At 47.5% G+C, this 25,228-nt stretch overlaps 1 protein-coding gene across 1 annotated transcript in view; it reads right to left on the bottom strand.

Moving 5' to 3' along the window:
• Positions 1-1,841: 1,841 nt before the first annotated feature.
• Positions 1,842-25,228, bottom strand: part of LOC142251730 (uncharacterized) — a 56,256-nt gene continuing 32,869 nt past the window's right edge. The window contains exons 9-14 of the mRNA XM_075324786.1: positions 20,108-20,326; positions 12,931-13,062; positions 12,089-12,212; positions 11,911-11,993; positions 11,734-11,842; positions 1,842-8,745 (exon numbers count right to left, since the gene is read on the bottom strand). Coding sequence (XP_075180901.1) covers positions 6,833-8,745; positions 11,734-11,842; positions 11,911-11,993; positions 12,089-12,212; positions 12,931-13,062; positions 20,108-20,326 — 2,580 coding nt within the window. The 3' untranslated portion in view covers positions 1,842-6,832. The remainder of the gene's footprint in view (positions 8,746-11,733; positions 11,843-11,910; positions 11,994-12,088; positions 12,213-12,930; positions 13,063-20,107; positions 20,327-25,228) is intronic.

Below are 25,228 nucleotides of genomic sequence, written 5' to 3'. Positions count from 1 at the left end.
CAGCAGTAGGGGATGGATGCAGGAACACCTCACGTGTGGATTTTCACCTGGTTTATTATCATCAGCCACAAGCCATTTACAAAAGACAGAGCTACTTTCTCCAGCACAGGCAGGAAAATACAGACCACGGGTGTGTCCAGCAGCCTGGCTTTTAATAATTATAATTTATTTCTATAGCGCCAACATATTCCGCAGCGCTTTACAATTCAGAGGGGACATGTACAGACAATATGAGACAATACAAAATAACAAAATTCAGATACCAGGAGGAGTGAGTGTTTTTACCTCTGGGACCACACCCTGAGGTGGACATATGGTGAACAGCCGTCCCACCCATCTCTTTAGCTGTCCACAACAAACCTGGCCCAGGTAATACAAATTAACCCTCTCAGCACCTAATATGCTGGAGTACTACATCTGGGTTCACATCACTGATTGCAGTAGTCGCAGTGACACATCTCCCCTCGTGCACATCACCAGTGATCACATCACATCACTAATTATATATTATATATAAAAAAAATATATATATCTGTATCTAATATATAAAGCTGAATGTGTGTGTGTGTCCGGGATTGGCATCTGCACCGTCACAGCTACAGCCACAAAATTTTGCACACTCACACTTCTGGACCCCGAGAGCGTCATAGTCTATATTTTGAGGGGAAATTTTAACCCCGCGCTTTACAGTTATTCACCAAAAAACCTGCCTCCATTAAAGCAAATGGAGGTGGGAGCCACAGTGCAGCCAGAACTTCAGAAGAATGTGCAGCCACGCCCTTAAATGGAATGTTTGCGTGTCACAATGCAGCCAGGGAAAGAGACAGACACAGACAGGGTAAGAGGCAGACATAGACAGGGTAAGAGACAGACTGACAGGGAAAGAGAAAGAGAGAGACAGGTTAAGAGACAGACAAAGACAAAGGGAAACAGACAGGGACAGGGAAAGAGACAGACAAAGACAGACACAGGGAAAGAGACAGACAGGGAAAGAGGGAAAGAGACAGACAGGGAAAGAGAGGGAAAGAGACAGACAGGGAAAGTGACAGAGATAGATAGACAGGGACAGAGATTGAGACAGACGGAGAAAGAGACAGAGACAGTCAGAGACAGACAGGGAAAGAGACAGACAAAGAGATAGAGAGAGAGAGAGAGATATATACAGAGGGGGAGACAGACAGAGAATGGGAGAGAAACAGAGAGACAGTTACTATCCCGGGCGTTAATACATTCTATCCCGGGAATGTTAATACATTCTATTTTGTTAACAACAGTTATTAACCCGGGAGAAGGCGGGTAGTACAGCTAATATTATATGTACACATATATATATATTATAATGTTAATGACGGACAGCGCACTGCTGCCATCTGATTTTCACGAACCCACAGACTTCTAAGGGTATATTTGATCCATGACTCCAATAAAAAAAACAAGTCTTTTGTTTGTTTTTTAGGACACAGTTTTCAAAAAGATTACTGCCATGTGAGCAGAATGTTTTATCCGTGAAAATCACAGAATAGAACATGTACTGGATACACACAGCTCTGCATGAACCTTACCGTTATGTTTCTTCTAAAATCTTCTCAGCTGATTGGCGACCACATCAAAGTTCAGTACCCATTAATTATTTTACACTACTTTCTCATCAATTATTCGGTGGGTCACTTACATCTATTTATATATAAATAGATGTATTTTTATTTTTTTTTCACATACGGTCACATTGTTGTAGTTTTTCTAAAATAACCATAAAAATTTGAAACTTTAAAAAGTACCAATAACAAGGAGACAATTCCGGTAATTAAGAAGCAGGCACTTTTTTTTTTTTTTTGAAGAAATGTTAATTTATTACCATGTCTACTACTTTTTATAAAATAACCAAAATTAGGGGCAAAAAGTACAAGAATAATAAAGCAAAAACACAGTCCGGCCTCATGTACGGGAGGCTTCGGTGGTTATGGCTTCAGATAACGTTCAACTTTTCTGAGCCTTCAAAGTGAGATGTTCATGAAGTTGGCAGAGTAAGAAAAGGCGAGGAAAGCCGCCCCCGCTGTCCTATACTACTTCTACCCCCCAGTGTTTTTTTAGAAAAGTTTTCCACTGACTTCAGGCCGTATTCACATTATCACAGTGTGTGAGATTTATGTCGTACCGGGATCAGGAGGACAGGACACATTTGCTGAATGAAGAGTCGGACACGTGGATTTGAGACTTTCTCCTTTGTAGGCATAAACCAGTGCCTCCGTCTTTCCTACAGTAACAGAGTCATCTTGCGTTTTTTGTGTTTGTTTGTGTTTTTTTTAGCAGGAAAGTAGAAACCAAAAGCCTAACCTGTGTCATATAAAAAAATAAATCTATATAATCAAATCATAAATAAGGAATTTCCCCTGTAACACAAGGGTTAAATCTACAGCTCTTCGGCTCGCAACGCCTCACATTCTACATTTTTATCTCAGGGGTCATATTAGACGCCTCTGCCAGAGGTGTTTGATCCCAAATAAGAAAATAAAAAAGATCCCTGGAAGATCCTGTTTTCTTCAAATGTATCACTAAACAACAACAGATCTTTTGAGAAATCAGAAACATTTAGATTTGAATCCGGATTCAGCAGATTCCCATTGTCTTAATACAGCCAGAACGTAAATAGAATGTCCGCGTGCCACAATGCAGCCAGAACGTCAATAGAATATCCGCGTGCCACAATGCAGCCAGAACGTCAATAGAATATCCGCGTGCCACAATGCAGCCAGAACGTCAATAGAATATCCGCGTGCCACAATGCAGCCAGAACGTCAATCCGTGTGAAATGTCCGCGTGCCACAATGCAGCCAGAACGTCAATCCGTGTGAAATGTCCGCGTGCCACAATGCAGCCAGAACGTCAATAGAATATCTGCGTGCCACAATGCAGCCAGAACGTCAATCCGTGTGAAATGTCCGCGTGCCACAATGCAGCCAGAACGTCAATAGAATATCTGCGTGCCACAATGCTGCGAGAAGTCAATAGAATGTCCACGTGCCACAATGCAGCCAGAACGTCAATCCGTGTGAAATGTCCGCGTGCTACAATGCTGCCAATACGACAATAGAATGTCCGCCTGCCACAATGCTGCCAGAACGTCAATAGAATGTCCGCGTGCCACAATGCTGCGAGAATGTCAATAAAATGTCCGTGTGTCACAATGCTGCGAGAACGTCAATAGAATGTCCACCTGCCACAATGCTGCCAGAACGTCAATAGAATGTCCGCGTGCCACGATGCTGCGAAAACGTCACTAGAATGTCCGTGTGTCACAATGCTGCGAGAACGTCAATAGAATGTCCGCGTGCCACAATGCAACCAGAGCATCAATAGAACATACGCGTGCCACAATGCAGCCAGAACGTCAATAGAATGTCCGCGTGCCACAATGCAGCTAGAACGTCCACAATGCAGCCAGAACGTCAATAGAATGTCCGCGTGCCACGATGCTGCGAAAACGTCACTAGAATGTCCGTGTGTCACAATGCTGCGAGAACGTCAATAGAATGTCCGCGTGCCACAATGCAACCAGAGCATCAATAGAACATACGCGTGCCACAATGCAGCCAGAACGTCAATAGAATGTCCGCGTGCCACAATGCAGCTAGAACGTCCACAATGCTGCCAGAACGTCAATAGAATGTCCGCGTGCCACGATGCTGCGAAAACGTCACTAGAATGTCCGTGTGTCACAATGCTGCGAGAACGTCAATAGAATGTCCGCGTGCCACAATGCAACCAGAGCATCAATAGAACATACGCGTGCCACAATGCAGCCAGAACGTCAATAGAATGTCCGCGTGCCACAATGCAGCTAGAACGTCCACAATGCAGCCAGAACGTCAATAGAATGTCCGCGTGCCACAATGCAGCCAGAGCGTCAATAGAATGTCCGCGTGCCACAATGCAGCCAGAACGTCAATAGGACGTCCGCGTGCCACAATGCAGCCAAAACATCAATCCATGTGAAATGTCCGTGTGCTGTGATTTTTTTTTTTTTAGTATTTTGGGGCCCGTAGACTTGAATAGATCTATTATTATTCATCAAAATCACAGATCCAAGTGTGAGACTCTGGTCAGGTCCACTTCTGTTTTCAGGTAATACTCAGCCTCCGAGTCGCACACTTGGATCCATGATATTCACGAATGTGTGACTAGATCCATTCAAGTCTACGGGCCCCAAAGCACTGAGAAAAAAAATAAATGACTCCCAGCACGTGGACATGTGGAAAAAAACAAAGAGATGGAGCGCTTGAACAGACATTGCTCAGTGTCAGTTTTCACCATAGGTTTTTTATCTATTTTTCTTGCACGCAAAAAAAAAAACAAACCTGATCGGGTTGTCCCAAAAAGTCAGTAATAAATGTACCTGGATGCAACTGGGATACGGTCAGTGTGCTGGTCGAGTTTTCATGAACCTTGGGGCCATGTTCATTTGATCGATATTATACTTGAGTATTTGTAAGCCAAAATCAGGACTGGAACACTGCGAGGAAAAGTACTGGATTTTTCGGACTACAAAAACTGTTTTCCCAAAAAATTTGGGAAGAAAATGGGGGTTCTGCTTATAGTCCAAATGCACCTGGCTCATTATGGGGGAGGCAGCGTTGAAGCGAGGGCACAGGAGGCAGGAACAGTGAATATTCATTTCCACATTAAAGGGAGATGAATATTCTCTGCTCCCCAACGCCCATCTCTCAGCACAGAGGTCAGAGATAGTAAATGACGGTGCAGATTTTCTCTATCTCTGACCTCTGTGCTGAGAGGTGGGTGAGATTATGAGCACAGGGGAGCAGAGAATATTCATCTCCCTTTTAAAGGGAAAATTAATATTCACTGCTCTTGCCGCCGCTGGCTTCCTGCAGGGGTGACACAGCTCCTGCACTCGGCACGCCTGTGACTGGGACCCACAGCAGGGACGTCATGCACTGCCGTCACTTACAAGCCGAAGTTAGTTACTGGTATGAGAAGAGGATGTCACACAACTGGGGAATAGAGGGAAGGCGAGTAGCATGGCTTATTTTTTATGTGTGTGTCATGATGGAAGGCATATACACCAGGATGGGCCCATGATGAGGACCATATCTACAAGGATGGGGGACATGTACACCAGGATGGGCACATGATAGGACATATATACCAGGATGGGGAATAAATACCAGGATGGGCACATGATAGGACATATATACCAGGATGGGGAATAAATACCAGGATGGGCACATGATAGGACATATATACCAGGATGGGGAATAAATACCAGGATGGGCACATGATAGGACATATATACCAGGATGGGGAATAAATACCAGGATGGGCACATGATAAGACATATATACCAGGATGGGGAATAAATACCAGGATGGGCACATGATAGGACATATATACCAGGATGGGGAATAAATACCAGTATATATATATATATATATATATATATATATATATATAATCAGGATGTCGAACATATACAGCAGGATAGGAGACTTATATACTAGGGTGAGGGCCATATATACCAGGATGTAGGCTTATACATAAGGATGTGTGACATACGGTATATAACTGCAAGGGTCCCAGGATGGGGGACATCACCCCCATAAGTGCTTATTGACCAAATATTTTTGCTTCAATCTCTTTTTCCTATTTTCTTACGCTAAATTTAGGTGTGTATTATAGTCCGAAAAATATAGTTTAATAGAAACACGGGAACCATTTCCGCATATTTCATCACTTCTGGTTTTGGCTACAAATACTGATGTAAAATACTGACCTAATACTGAACGTGGCCTAAATGTGCATTTTTATCCATGAAGTATCAAACCTGGACATGTCTCCATAGACTATAATGGACGCATGCTCTATCTGTGAAAAGAATGAACAGAACATGTAAATCGAAGGTGGACGCCTGAATGAGGCCTGAGTCTTACACCCCAATGTGTCCATGCACCCTTACATATTCAGGTTCCTCTCGCACGTGCCACTCATGGTCTCCACAGAATCAGTAAAAAACATTTGGACAAATATTGACCGTTGCTAAACTCCGTGACAAGTAGTGGAAACCACGTGCTCCCCTTTTCCTCCCCTATCAAAGTGATATCATCACTCCAAGAAACAAAACTCTGCAAAGTCCAAACCATCTAGAGCTACAAATACTCTTCGTATTGATCTGGAATCCAAATGTCCAAAAATTATTAGGTTTTGTAAAGCCTGATAAAACAGACGACACAACGCATCCATTCTTTCTGTCCCCTACCTTCTCCTGTCGGGGGTCAGCTAGGAAGACCCAATGATGATATAATCTACAGATGTATGCTCCGATTTATTCCACTGAACTAGTATGTAACAACCCCTATAGTCGAAAATACGACTATAACAACATATATGTGGCTGCGTCAGGGTTGGAATAGGTACAAGATCTGGTAGGACCCTGGTACTGGAAACACTAAACTTGAAGGGCTCCAAAAAGTCAGTGATCGGTCCCCGGTTGGGCGATTTCGTGTGGCTTTGAGATGCAAGTCAAGATACTGCAAAATGTGGCTAAGTGTTAAAGTGATGAAGCCAAAGATAACCTGGTCCTTATCACTCCATTATACATTGTAACAGGGGAGGACGGGTCTGATCTTCCCTCTAAATTGCACCTTATCGAAAATACTGTGTCCCCGAAGGGCAAACCCTGCAGATGTTATTACTGAGGTGGCTCTACAGGGGGGTGAAAACATTTAATAACTGACAAAAAATGTCTTCTGCAATGAAAAATGTAACTACTTAGAAAAAGTTCTGCTCTAATGTGAATCAGAGCCATTTCCACCTGGGTCTACTTTTTCTTCCCGGCAGCGTGGTTTTTCTGATGGGTGATCAGAGACTGTTTCTGGGTGAACCGTTTTCCACATTCTCCACACGAAAATGGCCTCTCCCCGGTGTGATTCCTCTGATGTACAATGAGCGTTTGTAGTTGTATAAAGCGTTTCCCACATTCAGCACAGGAATACGGCTTCTCCCCGGTGTGACTTCTCTGGTGTACGATGAGAGCGTGTTTTTGATTAAACCGTTTACCGCAATCTGAACAGGAATATGGCGTCTCTTTTGTGTGAATTCTGCGATGTACGACAAGAGCTTGTCTCTGGTTAAAGCATCTTCCACAATCTGTACATTCATACGGCTTCTCCCCAGTGTGAATTCTTTGGTGTTCAACGAGACTTCGTTTCCGTGTAAAACATTTCCCACAATCTGGACACGCATATGGTTTCTCTCCTGTGTGAATTCTCTTATGTGCAATGAGATCTGACCTCTGGGTAAAACATTTATCACATTCTGGACATGAAAATGGGCGCTCCCCCGTGTGAATTCTCTGATGTACATATAGATTGTTTCTTATTCTAAAACATTTCCCACATATTGAACATGAAAATGGTTTCTCCCCGGTGTGAATCCTCTCATGTTCCACAAGATGTTGTTTATTTGTAAAGCTCTTCGTACATATGGAACAGGCAAATGGCTTCTCTCCAGAATGGATTCTCTGGTGTCTCATTAGATCGGCTTTCCGGTGGAAACATTTCCCACACAACAAACATGAAAATGGCTTTTCCTCTGAGTGAAGCTTCTGATGTTCATCAAGATTCGTTTTAATTGCAAAAGATTTCCCACATTCCAAGCATGAAAACGGCTTCTCCCCAGTGTGATTTCTCTGATGTACAAGAAGAGTCTGTAATTGAAAAAAACGTTTCCCGCATTCTGTGCATGAATACGGCTTCTCCCCGGTGTGATTTCTCTGATGTACGATAAGTGCTTGTTTCTGGTTAAACCCTTTCCCACATTCGGCACACGAGTACGGCCGCTCTTTTGTGTGAATTCTCTGATGTACGACAAGAGCTTGTTTCTGGTTAAAGCGTCTGCCGCATTCTGTGCATGAATACGGCCTCTCTCCCGTATGGATTCTCTGATGTTCAACAAGACTTCGCTTTCTAGTAAAACACTTCCCACACTCCGTGCATCCGTATGGTTTCTCCCCCGTGTGACTTCTCCTATGTGTAGTCAGTTCGGACCTCTGGGTAAAAGATCTCTCACATTCTGAACATTTAAAAGGGCGCTCCCCTGTGTGAACTCTCTTATGTACATACAGGTTGTTTCTTATTCTAAAACATTTCCCACATTCTGAACAAGAGAATGGTTTCTCACCAGTGTGAACTCTCTCGTGTTCTACAAGATGTTGTTTAATTCTAAAGCACTTCCCACACACTGAACAGATGAATGGCCTCTCCTCTGTGTGAATTCTCTTGTGTCTGACCATACCTGCCTTCTGATTAAAACATTTCCCGCACACTGGACATAAAAACGGCTTCTCATCTGTGTGAATTTTAAGATGCTCACAAAGATTTGATTTCCAGGTGAAAGTTTTCCCACATTCCAGACATGAATATGGCCGCTCTCCCGTGTGGATTCTCTGGTGTTCGAGAAAATTGGCTTTGTTCGTGAAACATTTCCCACATTCTAAGCATGTAAATTGGCTCTCATTTCTGTGGTCTAGCATGTCAAAGCACGGAAATGGTTTATCAACGTGTGATAGATCGGATGAAGGTCCTTCACGACTTGCAGGATCAGAAGGGAGATCTCTGTTGTGGATGGCTAAGGGAAGATTTGAGGCACTAAAGCGTTCTCCAAAAATATTTCGGATGCTATAGTATTCTACGTCATTCGAAAATGCGGGGAGAGGGTTGCTCAATAGGTCGTCTGTTGGGAATAAAAATAAAAATATATTACTTCCATTTGAAAGCACAGTTATGCCTGTGTCACACACTTAAACTATGTTCACATTTTTATTTTAATAAATACAGTGATAGAAAAGGAAGGGTCGGTTTTTCTTTCAACTGCCTCCTCAAGCTCCGCCCCCAACAGGCACTTCCTTGCTTTCAAATCAATTGCAAAACAAATTGCAATACCAAACCAAGGCAGTAGAGGGCAGCGCAACACTAAATAATTTACCTCCTCCGAAAGTGGAAAATAGGTGTCACAACTATAATCACATAGAGAATACAGAATACACATTCTGTATATGTAGTGGCTTTTCTGGTCATTACATATACCCCCCTATTTTAAACAGAGCCGTCCCCGGCGTTTGCCACCTTAGATATCTGTTATACCATAATACAGATCACCTTCAAATTTGAGCTGAAGTGCTACTTTAGTCACAATTCTCAACACCGGGGTGTGACACCAGCATCTACATCTCCCAAGTTTGGGGTGTAGACTTGGTAACTAACCAACATGTGAGTTGCAGTGGGGCGCTAAGTTAGGCCAGAACCCTACAGTATGTCTATAGCAAATCTATGGGGTCTATTCAATACTTCTCCCAATAGGTTACATCGGAATTCCGAGAAAGGACTCAGTCTCAGGTTGGCAAACCCGTAAAGATATAGGTGGAAACCTGACTAACTGCAAAATATGTACCGTGGTTGATAGAAATGTTGAAACTATGAACATTTTTTGTTGCGGTTTCTTTTTCTCTCAGTGGTGAAAAAACTGCAGTAAAATGTTGTAATAATTTATATGCAGATTTTTCAATTTATTTTTTTTAGAAATCGCATTAATTTTGCCGTTATTGTAAAAACACTGCATTTTTTTCTTGCACAAAAAAAAAAAAAAAAAAAGTTTGTAAATAAAATGCAACATGTGAACCAGATCTTGTAAGGGAAATTTCAGGAGCCTGCTTCATATCCTGGCGTTATTTTATCATTATTACTGACAACATCTGGATCTCTGCACTAAACCCAAATTATTTCACTATAAAAGTGTTCTCCTGATGATTGATCATTTGGACCAGCGATATTTTGTGCCACTGGCAATATCGGTGCGATTTCTGTTGCAGCATGGAAGGAAGTGGAGCTACTGGATTGGGAGCCAAAAGTGAGCTCCTGCGATTTCGCCAGCGCTTACAAGCTTCAATGAAAAGAGCTTGCAAGCGCTGCACATTTTTGACCATCAATTAGATAAGCAGTGAGCATTAAAATTATATTTTAATGTAACAAATTGTAAAAGTTGCTTGCTTACAAGCACTTAAAATGATGAGAATAAGTAAGGCCGCTTTCACACTGCGTTTCTCTCCCAGTTTAGTGGTCCTGTTGGGGCTTCCGTCTAAACTCCCTGCAAAGCGTGTTTCGGACGTATGTGCTGACCGGGCCATAGACTAGAATGGTGCAGATGGAGTCACCGTGTGCGCTGTCTTGCACCATTTTCGGAAATACACGCCTATTGGAGGCGTGCGCCCAAACAAAGTAGACTGCATCTGCGTGTCCACCTCCAGTAAACGTATACTCCCGAAAATGGTGTATGACATTGCACACGGTGACTCCATTTGCACTATTATAGTCAGTGACCCTGTCGGCGCATGCGTCCGAAGCCCATTTGTTTTCGTGGGGGGGTGGGGGTGGGGGGGGGGGGGGAGGTCGGTCGGTAACCCAGATGGGACCACTGACCGGGGAGAGGAACGCAGTGTGACAGCAGCCTAAGGCTAGTTTCACACTTGCGTTGAACGGCGTTGTGTGACAGATGCAATGGATCGTACAAAACAACGGAATCCGGGTTTTTTTTTTTTTTTACAGTGTCACCAGCAGCAGACTATTGTGAACGATCAGCTGACCGCTCACAGCAGCCGGCCGCCGGGTGATCAGCTGACCGCTCACAGCAGCCGGCCGCCGGGTGATCAGCTGACCGCTCACAGCAGCCGGCCGCCGGGTGATCAGCTGATCGCTCACAGCAGCCGGCCGCCGGGTGATCAGCTGATCGCTCACAGCAGCCAGTCGCCGGGTGATCAGCTGATCGCTCACAGCAGCCGGCCGCCGGGTGATCAGCTGATCGCTCACAGCAGCCGGCCGCCGGGTGATCAGCTGATCGCTCACAGCAGCCGGCCGCCGGGTGATCAGCTGATCGCTCACAGCAGCCAGTCGCCGGGTGATCAGCTGATCGCTCACAGCAGCCGGTCGCCGGGTGATCAGCTGATCGTTCGACCGCCGAGAATGTGTGCGGGGTGGTTGGAGTCGAGCAGGGACATGGCTGAGGACGTCAGTGCTGCGGGGACTGCATGGCTGGGGACGTGTGTGTGTGTGTGTGTGTGTGTGTGTGTGTGTACACATGCGGAGTGGAGTGCGGGAAGGGGCGGAGCCGAGCAGGAAGTGTTGGGCTCCCTGCACACGTAGCCAGGGTAAATATCGGGTAACTAAGCAAAAGCACTTTGCTTGGTTACCCGATATTTACCTTGGTAACCAGCGTAAACCGCTTAGCGCTGGCTCCTTGCACAAGTAGCCAGGGTAAATATCGGGTTATTAAGCAAAGCGCTTGGCTTAGTAACCCGATGTGTACCCTGGTTACGTGTGCAGGTAGCCAGAGAGAGCATGCGCAGTGAAATCCTAAGGATTCCGCTGCTCAAAAAACGTTACATGTTGCGTTCTTTCCGCCCGGCGGAAGCAACGCAGCGTCGACCAGCGGAAGAAACGCAGGTACTTTTGGCACAATCTGTCATCCATACAAGTCTATGGGAAACAACGGAATCTGTTAACGGATTCCACTGTTTTCCAAAAGGGCGGATTGTGACGGAAGGTAATTAACGCAAGTGTGAAGGTACCCTAAGGCTGGATGAACACGGTGTGAGTATGGGCAGTGATGCAGGGACTGGCCGCGGGTGGAGAGTGTATGACTCCTCAATACTGGGTGGTTATTACTCACCGGTGCTGACAGGGGTGGCGATTTCCTCCTCCTTACAGGAATTATCCCCTCCATAATACTCCTCGTCTCCCTCCACCTCTTCCACTTTGACAATAATCGGTTCATCGATCTAAAAAAAGTTGCACCAGATGAGATACAGAATTGTATAGTGACGTCTTTACGTTGTAAGTTTTCTACCTCGGTATCGTCAGCATGGTCCAAGAGGGAATCATCAAGAGGACTCTGGCAATTCTCCGGTGTCATACTTCTACTGGAAGCATCTAGAAGAAAAACACAGACCCAGCAGCGGCACACATTGGTTATAGAAGATCTCCGAAACGGCCCAACTGTACAGGTATGTAGAAACTCCCATTACCCGATGGTGTGCGGGGCCGGTGCTCCGCCATCAGGGCGACCTTGTACTGGTCCTTGTGTCCCTCCATATACTCCCACTCCTCCACGGAGAGATAGACGGTGACGTCCTCACACCTTACAGGGACCTGACAGAGACAACCCATCATAACCCAGACACATTATACACCGCCCCGTCATCCCCCAGACACATTATACACCGCCCCGTCATCCCCCAGACACATTATATACCGCCCCGTCATCCCCCAGACACATTATATACCGCCCCGTCATCCCCCAGACACATTATATACCGCCCCGTCATCCCCCAGACACATTATATACCGCCCCGGCATCCCCCAGACACATTATATACCGCCCCGTCATCCCCCAGACACATTATATACCGCCCCGGCATCCCCCAGACACATTATATACCGCCCCGTCATCCCCCAGACACATTATATACCGCCCCGGCATCCCCCAGACACATTATATACCGCCCCGTCATCACCCAGACACATTATATACCGCCCAGTCATCCCCCAGACACATTATATACCGCCCCGTCATCCCCCAGACACATTATATACCGCCCCGGCATCCCCCAGACACATTATATACCGCCCCGTCATCACCCAGACACATTATATACCGCCCAGTCATCCCCCAGACACATTACATACCGCCCCGTCATCCCCCAGACACATTATATACCGCCCCGTCATCCCCCAGACACATTATATACCGCCCCGGCATCCCCCAGACACATTATATACCGCCCCGTCATCCCCCAGACACATTATATACCGCCCCGTCATCCCCCAGACACATTATATACCGCCCGGCATCCCCGGCAGCGCTCACCTCTCCGGTCAGCACCCGCAGGATCTTATTGATGATCTCTACGATCTTCTGCTCGTTGTCTCCAGGTTGGATCAGTGATGGAGGGGGATTTTCGGGCTCACACTCGGCAGATTTCTTCACTATTGTATAGTCCTGCGGATGGAGACGCACGGATAAATATCACTCATCATCGCTGCAGCAATATCTTATCGATATCATATAAAGCCGACTCCACACGTCTGACATTCACAGTCCGAGTACTGACAGCAATGTCCGCAGCGGCCACAAGTCTCCTGACCTTTTTACATAGGATGAAAAAAAGCCCCTGCTCCATCTGGTTCACCTTCCTCCACCAGTTATATCTTTTGTCACTAAATCATTTATAACTGACAATGTTGTGTATCGGGGAAATCCATCGTTATAGTGTCTGCCATCACTACCTCTTGTGGTCGGCATTCTACAGTCTGACTGCTCTAACTGTAAAGAACCCTTTCCTATTTGATCTGAGCTCATCCGCCTCATATAGGTCTACAAGGATGATGACTGTTTCAAGGAACCGGCGTCCGGTCCATCCATCGAGGTCGGTGCTCGGACTGTGACTGTCCGGACGGATGAAGCTGCATAGAAGTAATGTCACCTCTCCGGTCAGCAGGTAGACGATCTCCAGTGTGAGGCCTAAGATCTGCTCAGCCATTGTATGTTTGAACATCAGAAGGACACTTTTATTTTATTATTGAGTGAACCTAAATGACGAGGATCTTATACTGCCGAGACCTGGAGAGGAAGAAAGAAAGTGATGCTGAAATCCCAAGAGAGGTGGCATTCCGTGCGGACATCGAGGACATAGTCAAGAAAATATCAAGGGGTCATCTTCTCTTGTGCAGTTGTGGAGGTCGCCTGAGCTATAGCTTGTTAGTTCAAACGTAATAAGAATATCTGTGTATATAAATAATCAAAATGTAGATGTAGTTGCATAATTATCTGTCTGTCTACGTAGCCATCGCATAGACCCATAATATAATTCTAAGTTGTATAAGTCATGAAGGAGTTAACCAAAGATAATGAAGCCAGAATGTGAAACTGCAAAAGTGTTATCAGTAATGTTCACACAGAAAGAATGTACAAGAAACAAACTGCGCTGTGAGAAATTAAGAAGTAAAAGTACTCCCTGTTTAGCTTCAAGGTTAGAGATGCAAACTGTATAATTGGGTGTCTTGCAATACACGAGTTCAGTTAATAATGCTGGCTCAAGGAGAACATGTCTCATGTATTCATTGTCTGATATATTGATATATCGGCACTCATATACAGCTAATACGGCACCGTCTCTGGATATCCCAAACGAAGACTCCATTAGCAGTCTTTACCTAAATTCCTCCCTTGACACAATAAATACAGTTTTTTGGATTGGAAGGAGTCTGGGGGTTAGAGGAGCCGCTCATGTGTCGGCCAAGTTTCGCACATAGCTGGCGCCTATCTCCAATGATTACTGACAAGCGAATGATGGAAAACTTGTCAGTAACAACTCCCAACTGAAGAAGCAGTGAGGAGAAACCCTGGATATCTTCTCTAACGCCAAAGTCTACAGCAGATATGAGTGCAGGACAATGAGACTCATGTAGTGTCGTCATGTAGTAAAACCAGTCCTGAATACGTTGGACACTGGACACAAACCTTCTGTATTCTAAAAGTTGCTGTGTGACATCAGCTTGGCCATCCCTTGGAGATAAAGAACAAGCACCCGTGTCCCCCCCAAACCTAAGAGTCTGTTATCACATCAAGATTACCACCATATGTGACAGATAATATTGACCCCCTGAAGAAGCAAAGGCGAAACACTTAAGGTGGATAGTCACCATTCTGTGGTCGGTATCTCTGGTTATGTCGTCTCTCCAGGAGGGTTACTTCTAGGCTCTCTTGTATTTGTATCCCATAGATTGTAAGCTTTCGAGCAGGGCCCTCATTCCTACTGTAGCTGTTGAATTATGTACTATTTTGTTTTGTATTGGTCTATACAACCCCCCACCAGATTGTAAAGTGCTGCGGAATATGTTGGCACTATATAATAAACTTTATTATTATTATTATTATTATTATTTGTATACTTCTACCAATCTTTCTTGACAGGTTGGGAATCATAAGTTTGTGATGTATATATGACCTCTATACAGTCATATGAAAACGTTTGGGCACCCCTATTAATGTTAACCTTTTTTCTTTATAAAAATTTGGGTTTTTGCTATTTCAGTTTCATATATCTAATAACTGATGGACTGAGTAATATTTCTGGATTGAAATGAGATTTATAGCACTAACAGAAAATGTGCAATCCGTATTTAAACTAAATTTGACAGGTGCAAAAGTATGGGCACCCTTATCAATTTCTTGATTTGAAAACTCCTTACTACTTTTTACTGACTTACTGAAGCACTAAATTGGTTTTGTAACCTCATTGAGCTTTGAACTTCATAGGCAGGTGTATCCAATCATGAGAAAAGGTATTTAAAGTGGCCACTTGCAAGTTGTTCTCCTATTTGAATCTCCTATGAAGAGTGGCATCATGGGCTCCTCAAAACAACTCTCAAATGATCTGAAAACAAAGATTATTCCACATAGTTGTTCAGGGGAAGGTACAAAAAGTTGTCTCAGAGATTTAAGCTGTCAGTTTCCACTGTGAGGAACATAGTAAGGAAATGGAAGAACACAGGTACAGTTCTTGTTACGCCCAGAAGTGGCAGGCCAAGAAAAATATCAGAAAAGCAGAGAAGAAGAATGGGGAGAACAGTCAAGGACAATCCACAGACCACCTCCAAAGACCTGCAGCATCATCTTGCTGCAGATGGTGTCACTGTGCATCGGCCAACAATACAGCGCACGTTGCACAAGGAGAAGCTGTATGGGAGAGTGATGCGAAAGAAGCCGTTTCTGCAAGCACGCCACAAACAGAGTCACCTGAGGTATGCAAAAGCACATTTGGACAAGCCAGTTACATTTTGGAAGAAGGTCCTGTGGACTGATGAAACAAAGATTGAGTTTTTTGGTCATACAAAAAGGCGTTATGCATGAAGGCAAAAAACCACGGCATTCCAAGAAAAGCACTTGCTACCCACAGTAAAATTTGGTGGAGGTTCCATCATGCTTTGGGGCTGTGTGGCCAATGCCGACACCGGGAATCTTGTTAAAGTTGAGGGTCGCATGGATTCAACTCAGTATCAGCAGATTCTTGACAATAATGTGCAAGAATCAGTGACGAAGTTGAAGTTACGCAGGGGATGGATATTTCAGCAAGACAATGATCCAAAACACCGCTCCAAATCTACTCAGGCAGTCATGCAGAGGAACAATTACAATGTTCTGGAACGGCCATCCCAGTCCCCAGACCTGAATATCATTGAACATCTGTGGGATGATGTGAAGCAGCTGTCCATGCTCGGCGACCATCAAACTTAACTGAACTGGAATTGTTTTGTAAACAGGAATGGTCAAATCTACCTTCATCCAGGATCCAGGAACTCATTAACAGCTACAGGAAGCCACTAGAGGCTGGGATTTTTGCAAAAGGAGGATCTACAAAATATTAATGGCACTTTTATGTTGAGGTGCCCATACTTTTGCACCGGTCAAATTTTGTTTAAATGTGGATTGCACATTTTCTGTTAGTACAATAAACCTCATTTCAATCCAGAAATATTACTCAGTCCATCAGTCATTAGATATATGAAACTGAAATAGCAAAAACCCAAATTGTTATAAAGAAAAAAGGTTAACATTAATAGGGGTGCCCAAACTTTTTCATATGACTGTACATAGATTGCTAATTGCAGATTATACCTGGACCCCATTACCTGGGACATCACATGCATCAGTGTGTGCTCCTTCTATTTGTGTCTGGTTTACTGTCTGTAGGTCATAAAGTGCGGACTGGTGCGCTCTGTAATTGTACGATTGCTGGGCATTCTCGCAGATTAGTAAAGAGGTCGGATCGCAGGTTTGCACATATTGTACTTAGCCAAAAATAACTTTTTTTTCCCCCCAAAACAGATCTTACAAATCCCCTACACGAGGGCGACTCCTCTGTTTATGATGGAGCAGAGCACTAGAGCCAATAATCAGTGGCTCCACAATAGGAAGGCGCCTCCCCTGGGGGCTGCGTGCAACCAACAACTGCAACATCCCCGACAACTGCAACATCCCCGACAACTGCAACATCCCCGACAACTGCAACATCCCCGACAACTGCAACATCCCCGACAACTGCAACAACCGATCAACACAAAAGCTGCATAATGTATCCAATTCCATCATAAAACCGGGAAGCTGGAAGTGACAGAACCAGATCCGTTACCGGACAGTCACCAGCACCGTCCGATGAACCCGGGAACTTTTCACTGGAGGTCGCTGGATTTCTGAACTTTCGGTGCTAAATACAGTCCTGTCTGATGCAATATATTTTCTGCTAATACGGAAGAGACGTCACATGAAAGTGCTGGGAGAAAATTACCTATTGTTTAAATCAGTTTTATGTATTCACATTAGATGTCACAGCTCACTTTCTCCTCCTCCTGTACAACGACTGATAACACAGGATCCACCATTCACAATAGGTGATGTCACAGCTCACCTCCTCCTCCTGTACAATGACTGATAACACCTCTCTATACAGCAGATAACAGGGAATGTCTGCAGCAGGCAGTTTCTGCAGTCACAGAGGTGGAGTGGTCACATGCTGGGGGTGTATAATCTGCTCCGCTGCTTGTTGTGGTTGGATTCGGGCAGGTCTCACACTTTGCTGCAGATTTTCTGCAGAGTCTGTGATGAACGCGTCTACCAGTGACATCTGAGACGCCTCACACCAACATCTTCAAGACGTAATGGCCAGACCGTCCCTTCCCACTACACCAAGAGTCAGTGTACTAAGAAACCAGCAGGAAACGTCTCCCAGTCACATCACAGTCCACCAATAACAACCGCAAGACTCTCCCAGTACCACCAATAACAAGAGCTGGAATGACCTCCCGTCACCCCCAGTAGACACACCAGTGCCCTCCCGTCACCCCCAGTAGACACACCAGTGCCCTCCCGTCACACCCAGTAGTCACACCAGTGCCCTCCCGTCACCCCCAGTAGACGCACCAGTGCCTTCCCGTCATCCCCCAGTAGACGCACCAGTGCCCTCCCGTCATTCCCCAGTAGACGCACCAGTGCCCTCCCGTCATCCCCCAGTAGACGCACCAGTGCCCTCCCGTCATCCCCCAGTAGACGCACCAGTGCCCTCCCGTCATCCCCCAGTAGACGCACCAGTGCCCTCCCGTCATCCCCCAGTAGACGCACCAGTGCCCTCCCGTCATCCCCCAGTAGACGCACCAGTGCCCTCCCGTCATCCCCCAGTAGACGCACCAGTGCCCTCCCGTCATCCCCCAGTAGACGCACCAGTGCCCTCCCGTCATCCCCCAGTAGACGCACCAGTGCCCTCCCGTCATCCCCCAGTAGACGCACCAGTGCCCTCCCGTCATCCCCCAGTAGACGCACCAGTGCCCTCCCGTCACCCCCCAGCAGACGCACCAGTGCCTTCCCGTCACCCCCAGCAGACGCACCAGTGCCCTCCCGTCACCCCCAGTAGTCGCACCAGTGCCCTCCCGTCACCCCCAGTAGTCGCACCAGTGCCCTCCCGTCACCCCCAGTAGTCACACCAGTGCCCTCCCGTCACCCCCAGTAGTCACACCAGTGCCCTCCCGTCACCCCCAGTAGTCACACCAGTGCCCTCCCGTCACCCCCAGTAATCACACCAGTGCCCTCCCGTCACCCCCAGTAGTCACACCAGTGCCCTCCCGTCACCCCCAGTAGTCACACCAGTGCCCTCCCGTCACCCCCGGTAGTCACACCAGTGCCCTCCCGTCACCCCCAGTAGTCACACCAGTGCCCTCCCGTCACCCCCAGTAATCACACCAGTGCCCTCCCGTCACCCCCAGTAGACACACCAGTGCCCTCCCGTCACCCCCAGTAGACACACCAGTGCCCTCCCGTCTCCCCCAGTAGTCACACCAGTGCCCTCCCGTCTCCCCCAGTAGTCACACCAGTGCCCTCCCGTCTCCCCCAGTAGTCACACCAGTGCCCTCCCGTCACCCCCAGTAGTCACACCAGTGCCCTCCCGTCACCCCCAGTAGACACACCAGTGCCCTCCCGTCTCCCCCAGTAGTCGCACCAGTGCCCTCCCGTCACCCCCAGTAGTCACACCAGTGCCCTCCCGTCACCCCCAGTAGTCACACCAGTGCCCTCCCGTCTCCCCCAGTAGTCACACCAGTGCCCTCCCGTCACCCCCAGTAGTCACACCAGTGCCCTCCCGTCACCCCCAGTAGTCACACCAGTGCCCTCCCGTCACCCCCAGTAGTCACACCAGTGCCCTCCCGTCACCCCCAGTAGTCACACCAGTGCCCTCCCGTCACCCCCAGTAGACACACCAGTGCCCTCCCGTCACCCCCCAGTAGACGCACCAGTGCCCTCCCGTCACCCCCAGTAGTCACACCAGTGCCCTCCCGTCTCCCCCAGTAGTCACACCAGTGCCCTCCCGTCACCCCCAGTAGTCACACCAGTGCCCTCCCGTCACCCCCAGTAGACACACCAGTGCCCTCCCGTCTCCCCCAGTAGTCGCACCAGTGCCCTCCCGTCACCCCCAGTAGTCACACCAGTGCCCTCCCGTCACCCCCAGTAGTCACACCAGTGCCCTCCCGTCTCCCCCAGTAGTCACACCAGTGCCCTCCCGTCACCCCCAGTAGTCACACCAGTGCCCTCCCGTCACCCCCAGTAGTCACACCAGTGCCCTCCCGTCACCCCCAGTAGTCACACCAGTGCCCTCCCGTCACCCCCAGTAGTCACACCAGTGCCCTCCCGTCACCCCCAGTAGACACACCAGTGCCCTCCCGTCACCCCCCAGTAGACGCACCAGTGCCCTCCCGTCACCCCCAGTAGACACACCAGTGCCCTCCCGTCACCCCCCAGTAGTCACACCAGTGCCCTCCCGTCACCCCCAGTAGTCACACCAGTGCCCTCCCGTCACCCCCAGTAGACACACCAGTGCCCTCCCGTCACCCCCAGTAGTCACTGCAGGGTCTCCTGCCCTTCAGCAGTCCTCAGACATCCCACATACATAGGGCACATACAGCCGGAGCCTGCAGCGTGTGTGACACCAGTGCGGCATTACCTGCTGGTCTGTACAGGGCGCTGGAGACGCGGGGGAGAAACGGAGACACAGATCACATGACAATAAATGCAGCGCGCACTGACCGGGAGCATCGGGAGGCTGCACGGGGGGCGAAGGACCTGCCGTGACGTCACCACCACGTGTGGTGTGAGGGCGGAGCCACAGAGACAAAGCTTGTCTGTAGAGCGGCTGGTCACGTGGTCTGGAGTCTGTAAGGTCCTTTATGTGCAGGAAATTATGGGAGGAGGGAAAGAAGGAGAGAGGGAGGAAAGGAGAGAGGAAGGAAAAGAGAGGGAAGGAGAAAGGGAAAATAAAGGGAGGAAAAGAGAGGGAGGAAAAGAGAGGGAAGGAGAAAGGGAAAATAAAGGGAGGAAAAGAGAGGGAGGAAAAGAGAGGGAGGAAGGAGAGAGGGAGGAAAGGAGAGAGGGAGGAAAGGAGAGAGGAAGGAGAAAGGGAAAATAAAGGGAGGAAAGGAGAGAGGGAGGAAAAGAGAGGAAGGAAAAGAGAGGAAGGAGAAAGGGAAAATAAAGGGAGGAAAGGAGAGAGGGAGGAAAAGAGAGGAAGGAAAAGAGAGGAAGGAGAAAGGGAAAATAAAGGGAGGAAAGGAGAGAGGGAGGAAAAGAGAGGAAGGAAAAGAGAGGAAGGAGAAAGGGAAAATAAAGGGAGGAAAAGAGAGGAAGGAAAAGAGAGGGAGGAAAAGAGAGAGGAAGGAAAAGAGAGGGAGGAAAAGAGAGGAAGGAGAAAGGGAAAATAAAGGGAGGAAAAGAGAGGGAGGAAAAGAGAGAGGAAGGAAAAGAGAGGGAGGAAAAGAGAGAGGAAGGAAAAGAGAGGGAGGAAAAGAGAGGAAGGAGAAAGGGAAAATAAAGGGAGGAAAAGAGAGGGAGGAAAAGAGAGAGGAAGGAAAAGAGAGGGAGGAAAAGAGAGGAAGGAGAAAGGGAAAATAAAGGGAGGAAAAGAGAGGAAGGAAAAGAGAGGGAGGAAAAGAGAGGAAGGAGAAAGGGAAAATAAAGGGAGGAAAAGAGAGGGAGGAAAAGAGAGAGGAAGGAAAAGAGAGGAAGGAGAAAGGGAAAATAAAGGGAGGAAAAGAGAGGGAGGAAAAGAGAGAGGAAGGAAAAGAGAGGAAGGAGAAAGGGAAAATAAAGGGAGGAAAAGAGAGGGAGGAAAGGAGAGAGGGAAAATAAAGGGAGGAAAGAAGGAAAGAGGGAGGAAAGGAGAGAGGAAGGAGAGAGGGAAAATAAAGGGAGGAAAGGAGAGAGGGAAAATAGAGGGAGGAAAGGAGAGAGGGAAAATAGAGGGAGGAAAGGAGAGAGGGAAAATAGAGGGAGGAAAGGAGAGAGGGAAAATAAAGGGAGGAAAGGAGAGAGGAATGAGAGAGGGAAAATAGAGGGAGGTAAAAAGGGATGAAAGGAGAGGGGAATGAATGAATGAAGGAGAGAGGGAAAATAGAGGGATGAAAGAAGGAAAGGGCAGGGGGATGAATGAAGGAGAGAGGGAAAATATAGGGAGGAAAGAAGGAGAGAGGGAAAATAGAGGGAGGAAAGAGGGATGAAAGGAGAGAGGAAGGAAAGATGGAAATAGAGGGATGAATGGAGAGAGGGATGAAAGAAGCAAAGGAGAGGGTTATGAATGAAGGAAAGGAGAGGGGGAGGAAAGAGAGGGAGGGGAGAGGGAGGAAAGAGGGATGAAAGGAGAAAGGGAGGAAAGAGGGATGAAAGGAGAAAGAGAGGAAAAAGGGATGAAAGGAGGGAGGAAAGATGGAGAGAGGGAGGAAAGAAAGAAAGGAGAGGGGGATGAAAGGAGAGAGGGAAAATAGAGGGATGAAAGGAGAGAGGAAGTAAAGAGGGATGAAAAGAGAGGGAGATGGGAATGAAAGAAGGAGAGAGGGATGAAAGAAATATGGAAAATAGAGGGATGGAAGAAGGAAAGAGGAAAATAGATGAATGGATGGAGAAATAGATAGAGGGATGGATAAAGATAGGATAGATAGAATAAGAAAAAAGTCAGCTGGATGTGAGATCAGGTCTGTACATCGCTGTTGAATTAATGGCGCTATATAAGTGAGTAAAATAAAGTATGATCTGGAGCCGTGCATTGGACACAGATAGAGATGATCTGCCATCTGCCCCCGGCAGTAGAGTTTGCAGCCGTCGGTTCTCTAGATGGGATCCCTGAGTTTGGCCTCTCGCCGCCCACATCTGTGGCTTCTTCATTTTCCAGCCTGGTGTGACATAGTTATGCTGTAATGCTCATATAAAGTGACTCCACGCCGGCTAATCAGGAGAATGACCGCGGAGGTCCGCTTCCAGGGATCGGCCGCACTCCCGGTTCCCGTCCGGCAGTCACAGATCATTGACAGGGTCTCCAACACTGAACTTCTCGTTCCTCCTTCTACTAACCGACCTACATTCAATATTGCCATTTCTGGGTGTGGTTCTACCATCACTCCCCAGCAGCCGCTCGCTGTCTTCAGGTTATGTTTGACTCCTTCCTTTATTCCCCATATACAATCACTCGCTCATGTCACCTGCATCTAAGGAACATCTCCAGAATTCGACCTTTTCTCACCTTTAAAACTGCAAAAAACCTTTCTCATTCTCGCCTGGACTACTGCAACTCCATACTGATCGGTCTCCCGCTTACTAAACTCTCCCCTCTCCAATCTGTCGTGAATGCGAGAGCTAAGGCCATATTCCTGTCCAGCCACTTCACCAGTGCCTCCGCCTGTGCCAGTCATTGCACTGGTTACCCATCCGCTACGCAGTAGAATATAAACATTGCTTTCCTCCACAAAACGTCACTACCGAACATCAATTGGCACCCGCTCCACAAAATCACTGTGAACGATTCATCGTTGGACGGGCAGCTCTCGCTGTCGACTCCTCCGTACACAGGGACGATCACCTCCGCCGAGTGCTGTTCTCTATGAGAGCTGCTATTAGACGGTCAACAGAAGCTGCTGAATCCTTCTCTCCCCTGACTTCATCGTCTCAGGAGGACCCTGTACACATCAGATGGTTTGACACTGGGTTTCACTTACTTATATAAGGTGTATGGGGCCTTTAGATGTGAAATGGATCAGATGAAGAGGCGGACACATGAGATAGAGGGAAAGGCATACATTCATAAGAGAGAGCAAAGGGGTTGTCCGTTGGATGAAATTATTTGTAAGCTCGGCGGCACATTGTCCTGTGTAATACGGCGTGCTGCTGAGAACAGCGCGGTCCTATGTGCACTGGAGAGTAGTGTTACCATTATTTGTGCCTTATTGTAAACCGCCTCTTATCCGCAGCTGATCGGGTTGTGTGAATGATCAGGCTCCAGGCCGAATTGTCACTTGGAACTCTAGTAATGCCCTTTATAGTTCACTTCTCCCGTCCACTCCACCTCCCGCTGTCGCCCCACTTCTGTTGATCTTTATATCAGTGATCAGCCCTATTCTTGCCTTCTGTATAGCTGTATCATCAGTACAGAATGATTCACATATATTTCTAATTGTGAGGTTTCTGCAGCCATAGACTGCACAGGACCCGGAGAGAGACGGAATCATGGACAATAACATGTATATGTTGGATCAAACGTTGCAGATGTATGAATGTGCTAATCCCCCTTATATACCACGACTGCTACTCTGTCCCCCCTTATATACCACGACCGCTACTCTGTCCCCCCTTGTATACCACGACCGCTACTCTGTCCCCCCTTGTATACCACGACCGCTACTCTGTCCCCCCTTGTATACCACGACCGCTACTCTGTCCCCCCTTGTATACCACGACCGCTACTCTGTCCCCCCTTGTATACCACGACCGCTACTCTGTCCCCCCTTGTATACCACGACCGCTACTCTGTCCCCCCTTGTATACCACGACCGCTACTCTGTCCCCCCTTGTATACCACGACCGCTACTCTGTCCCCCCTTGTATACCACGACCGCTACTCTGTCCCCCTTGTATACCACGACCGCTACTCTGTCCCCCCTTGTATACCACGACCGCTACTCTGTCCCCTCTTGTATACCACGACCGCTACTCTGTCCCCCCTTGTATACCACGACCGCTACTCTGTCCCCCCTTATATACCACGACCGCTACTCTGTCCCCCCTTATATACCACGACCGCTACTCTGTCCCCCCTTATATACCACGACCGCTACTCTGTCCCCCCTTATATACCACGACCGCTACTCTGTCCCCCCTTATATACCACGACTGCTACTCTGTCCCCCCTTATATACCACGACCGCTACTCTGTCCCCCCTTATATACCACGACCGCTACTCTGTCCCCCCTTATATACCACGACCGCTACTCTGTCCCCCCTTATATACCACGACTGCTTCTCTGTCCCCCCTTATATACCACGACTGCTACTCTGTCCCCCCTTATATACCACGAGTGCTACTCTGTCCCCCCTTATATACGAGTGCTACTCTGTCCCCCCTTATATACCACGACTGCTACTCTGTCCCCCCTTATATACCACGAGTGCTACTCTGTCCCCCCTTATATACCACGACTGCTACTCTTTCCCCCCTTAGATACCACGACTGCTACTCTTTCCCCCCTTAGATACCACGACTGCTACTCTTTCCCCCCTTAGATACCACGACTGCTACTCTTTCCCCCCTTAGATACCACGACTGCTACTCTGTCCCCCCTTATATACCACGAGTGCTACTCTGTCCCCCCTTATATACCACGACTGCTACTCTGTCCCCCCTTATATACCACAACCACCACTCTGTTCCCCTATATACCACGACCAGCATATTGCCCTCTTATAGACCGCCGCACTATCCCCCCCTTATATACCAACGACCGCCACACCGCCCCCCTTATATATCACGACTGCTCACCGTCCACCCCTTAGATAACCACCACACTGTCCCTCCTTATATAACACAACCACCACTCTGTTCCCCTATATACCACGACCAGCACATTGCCCTCTTATAGACCGTCACACTATCCCCCCCTTATATACCAACGACCGCCACACCGCCCCCCTTATGTACCACGACCACATACCGTCCACCCCTTATATACCATGACCACCACACTGTCCCTCCTTATATACCATGACTGTCACACCATCACCCCTTATATATGACCACCCCTTATA

This window comes from Anomaloglossus baeobatrachus, chromosome 9 (genome assembly GCF_048569485.1).
Source record: "Anomaloglossus baeobatrachus isolate aAnoBae1 chromosome 9, aAnoBae1.hap1, whole genome shotgun sequence".
Classification (NCBI taxonomy): Eukaryota; Metazoa; Chordata; class Amphibia; order Anura; family Aromobatidae; genus Anomaloglossus; species Anomaloglossus baeobatrachus.
The sequence above is the reverse complement of the archived record's forward strand: the minus strand, read 5'-3'. Positions and strand labels throughout refer to the sequence as shown.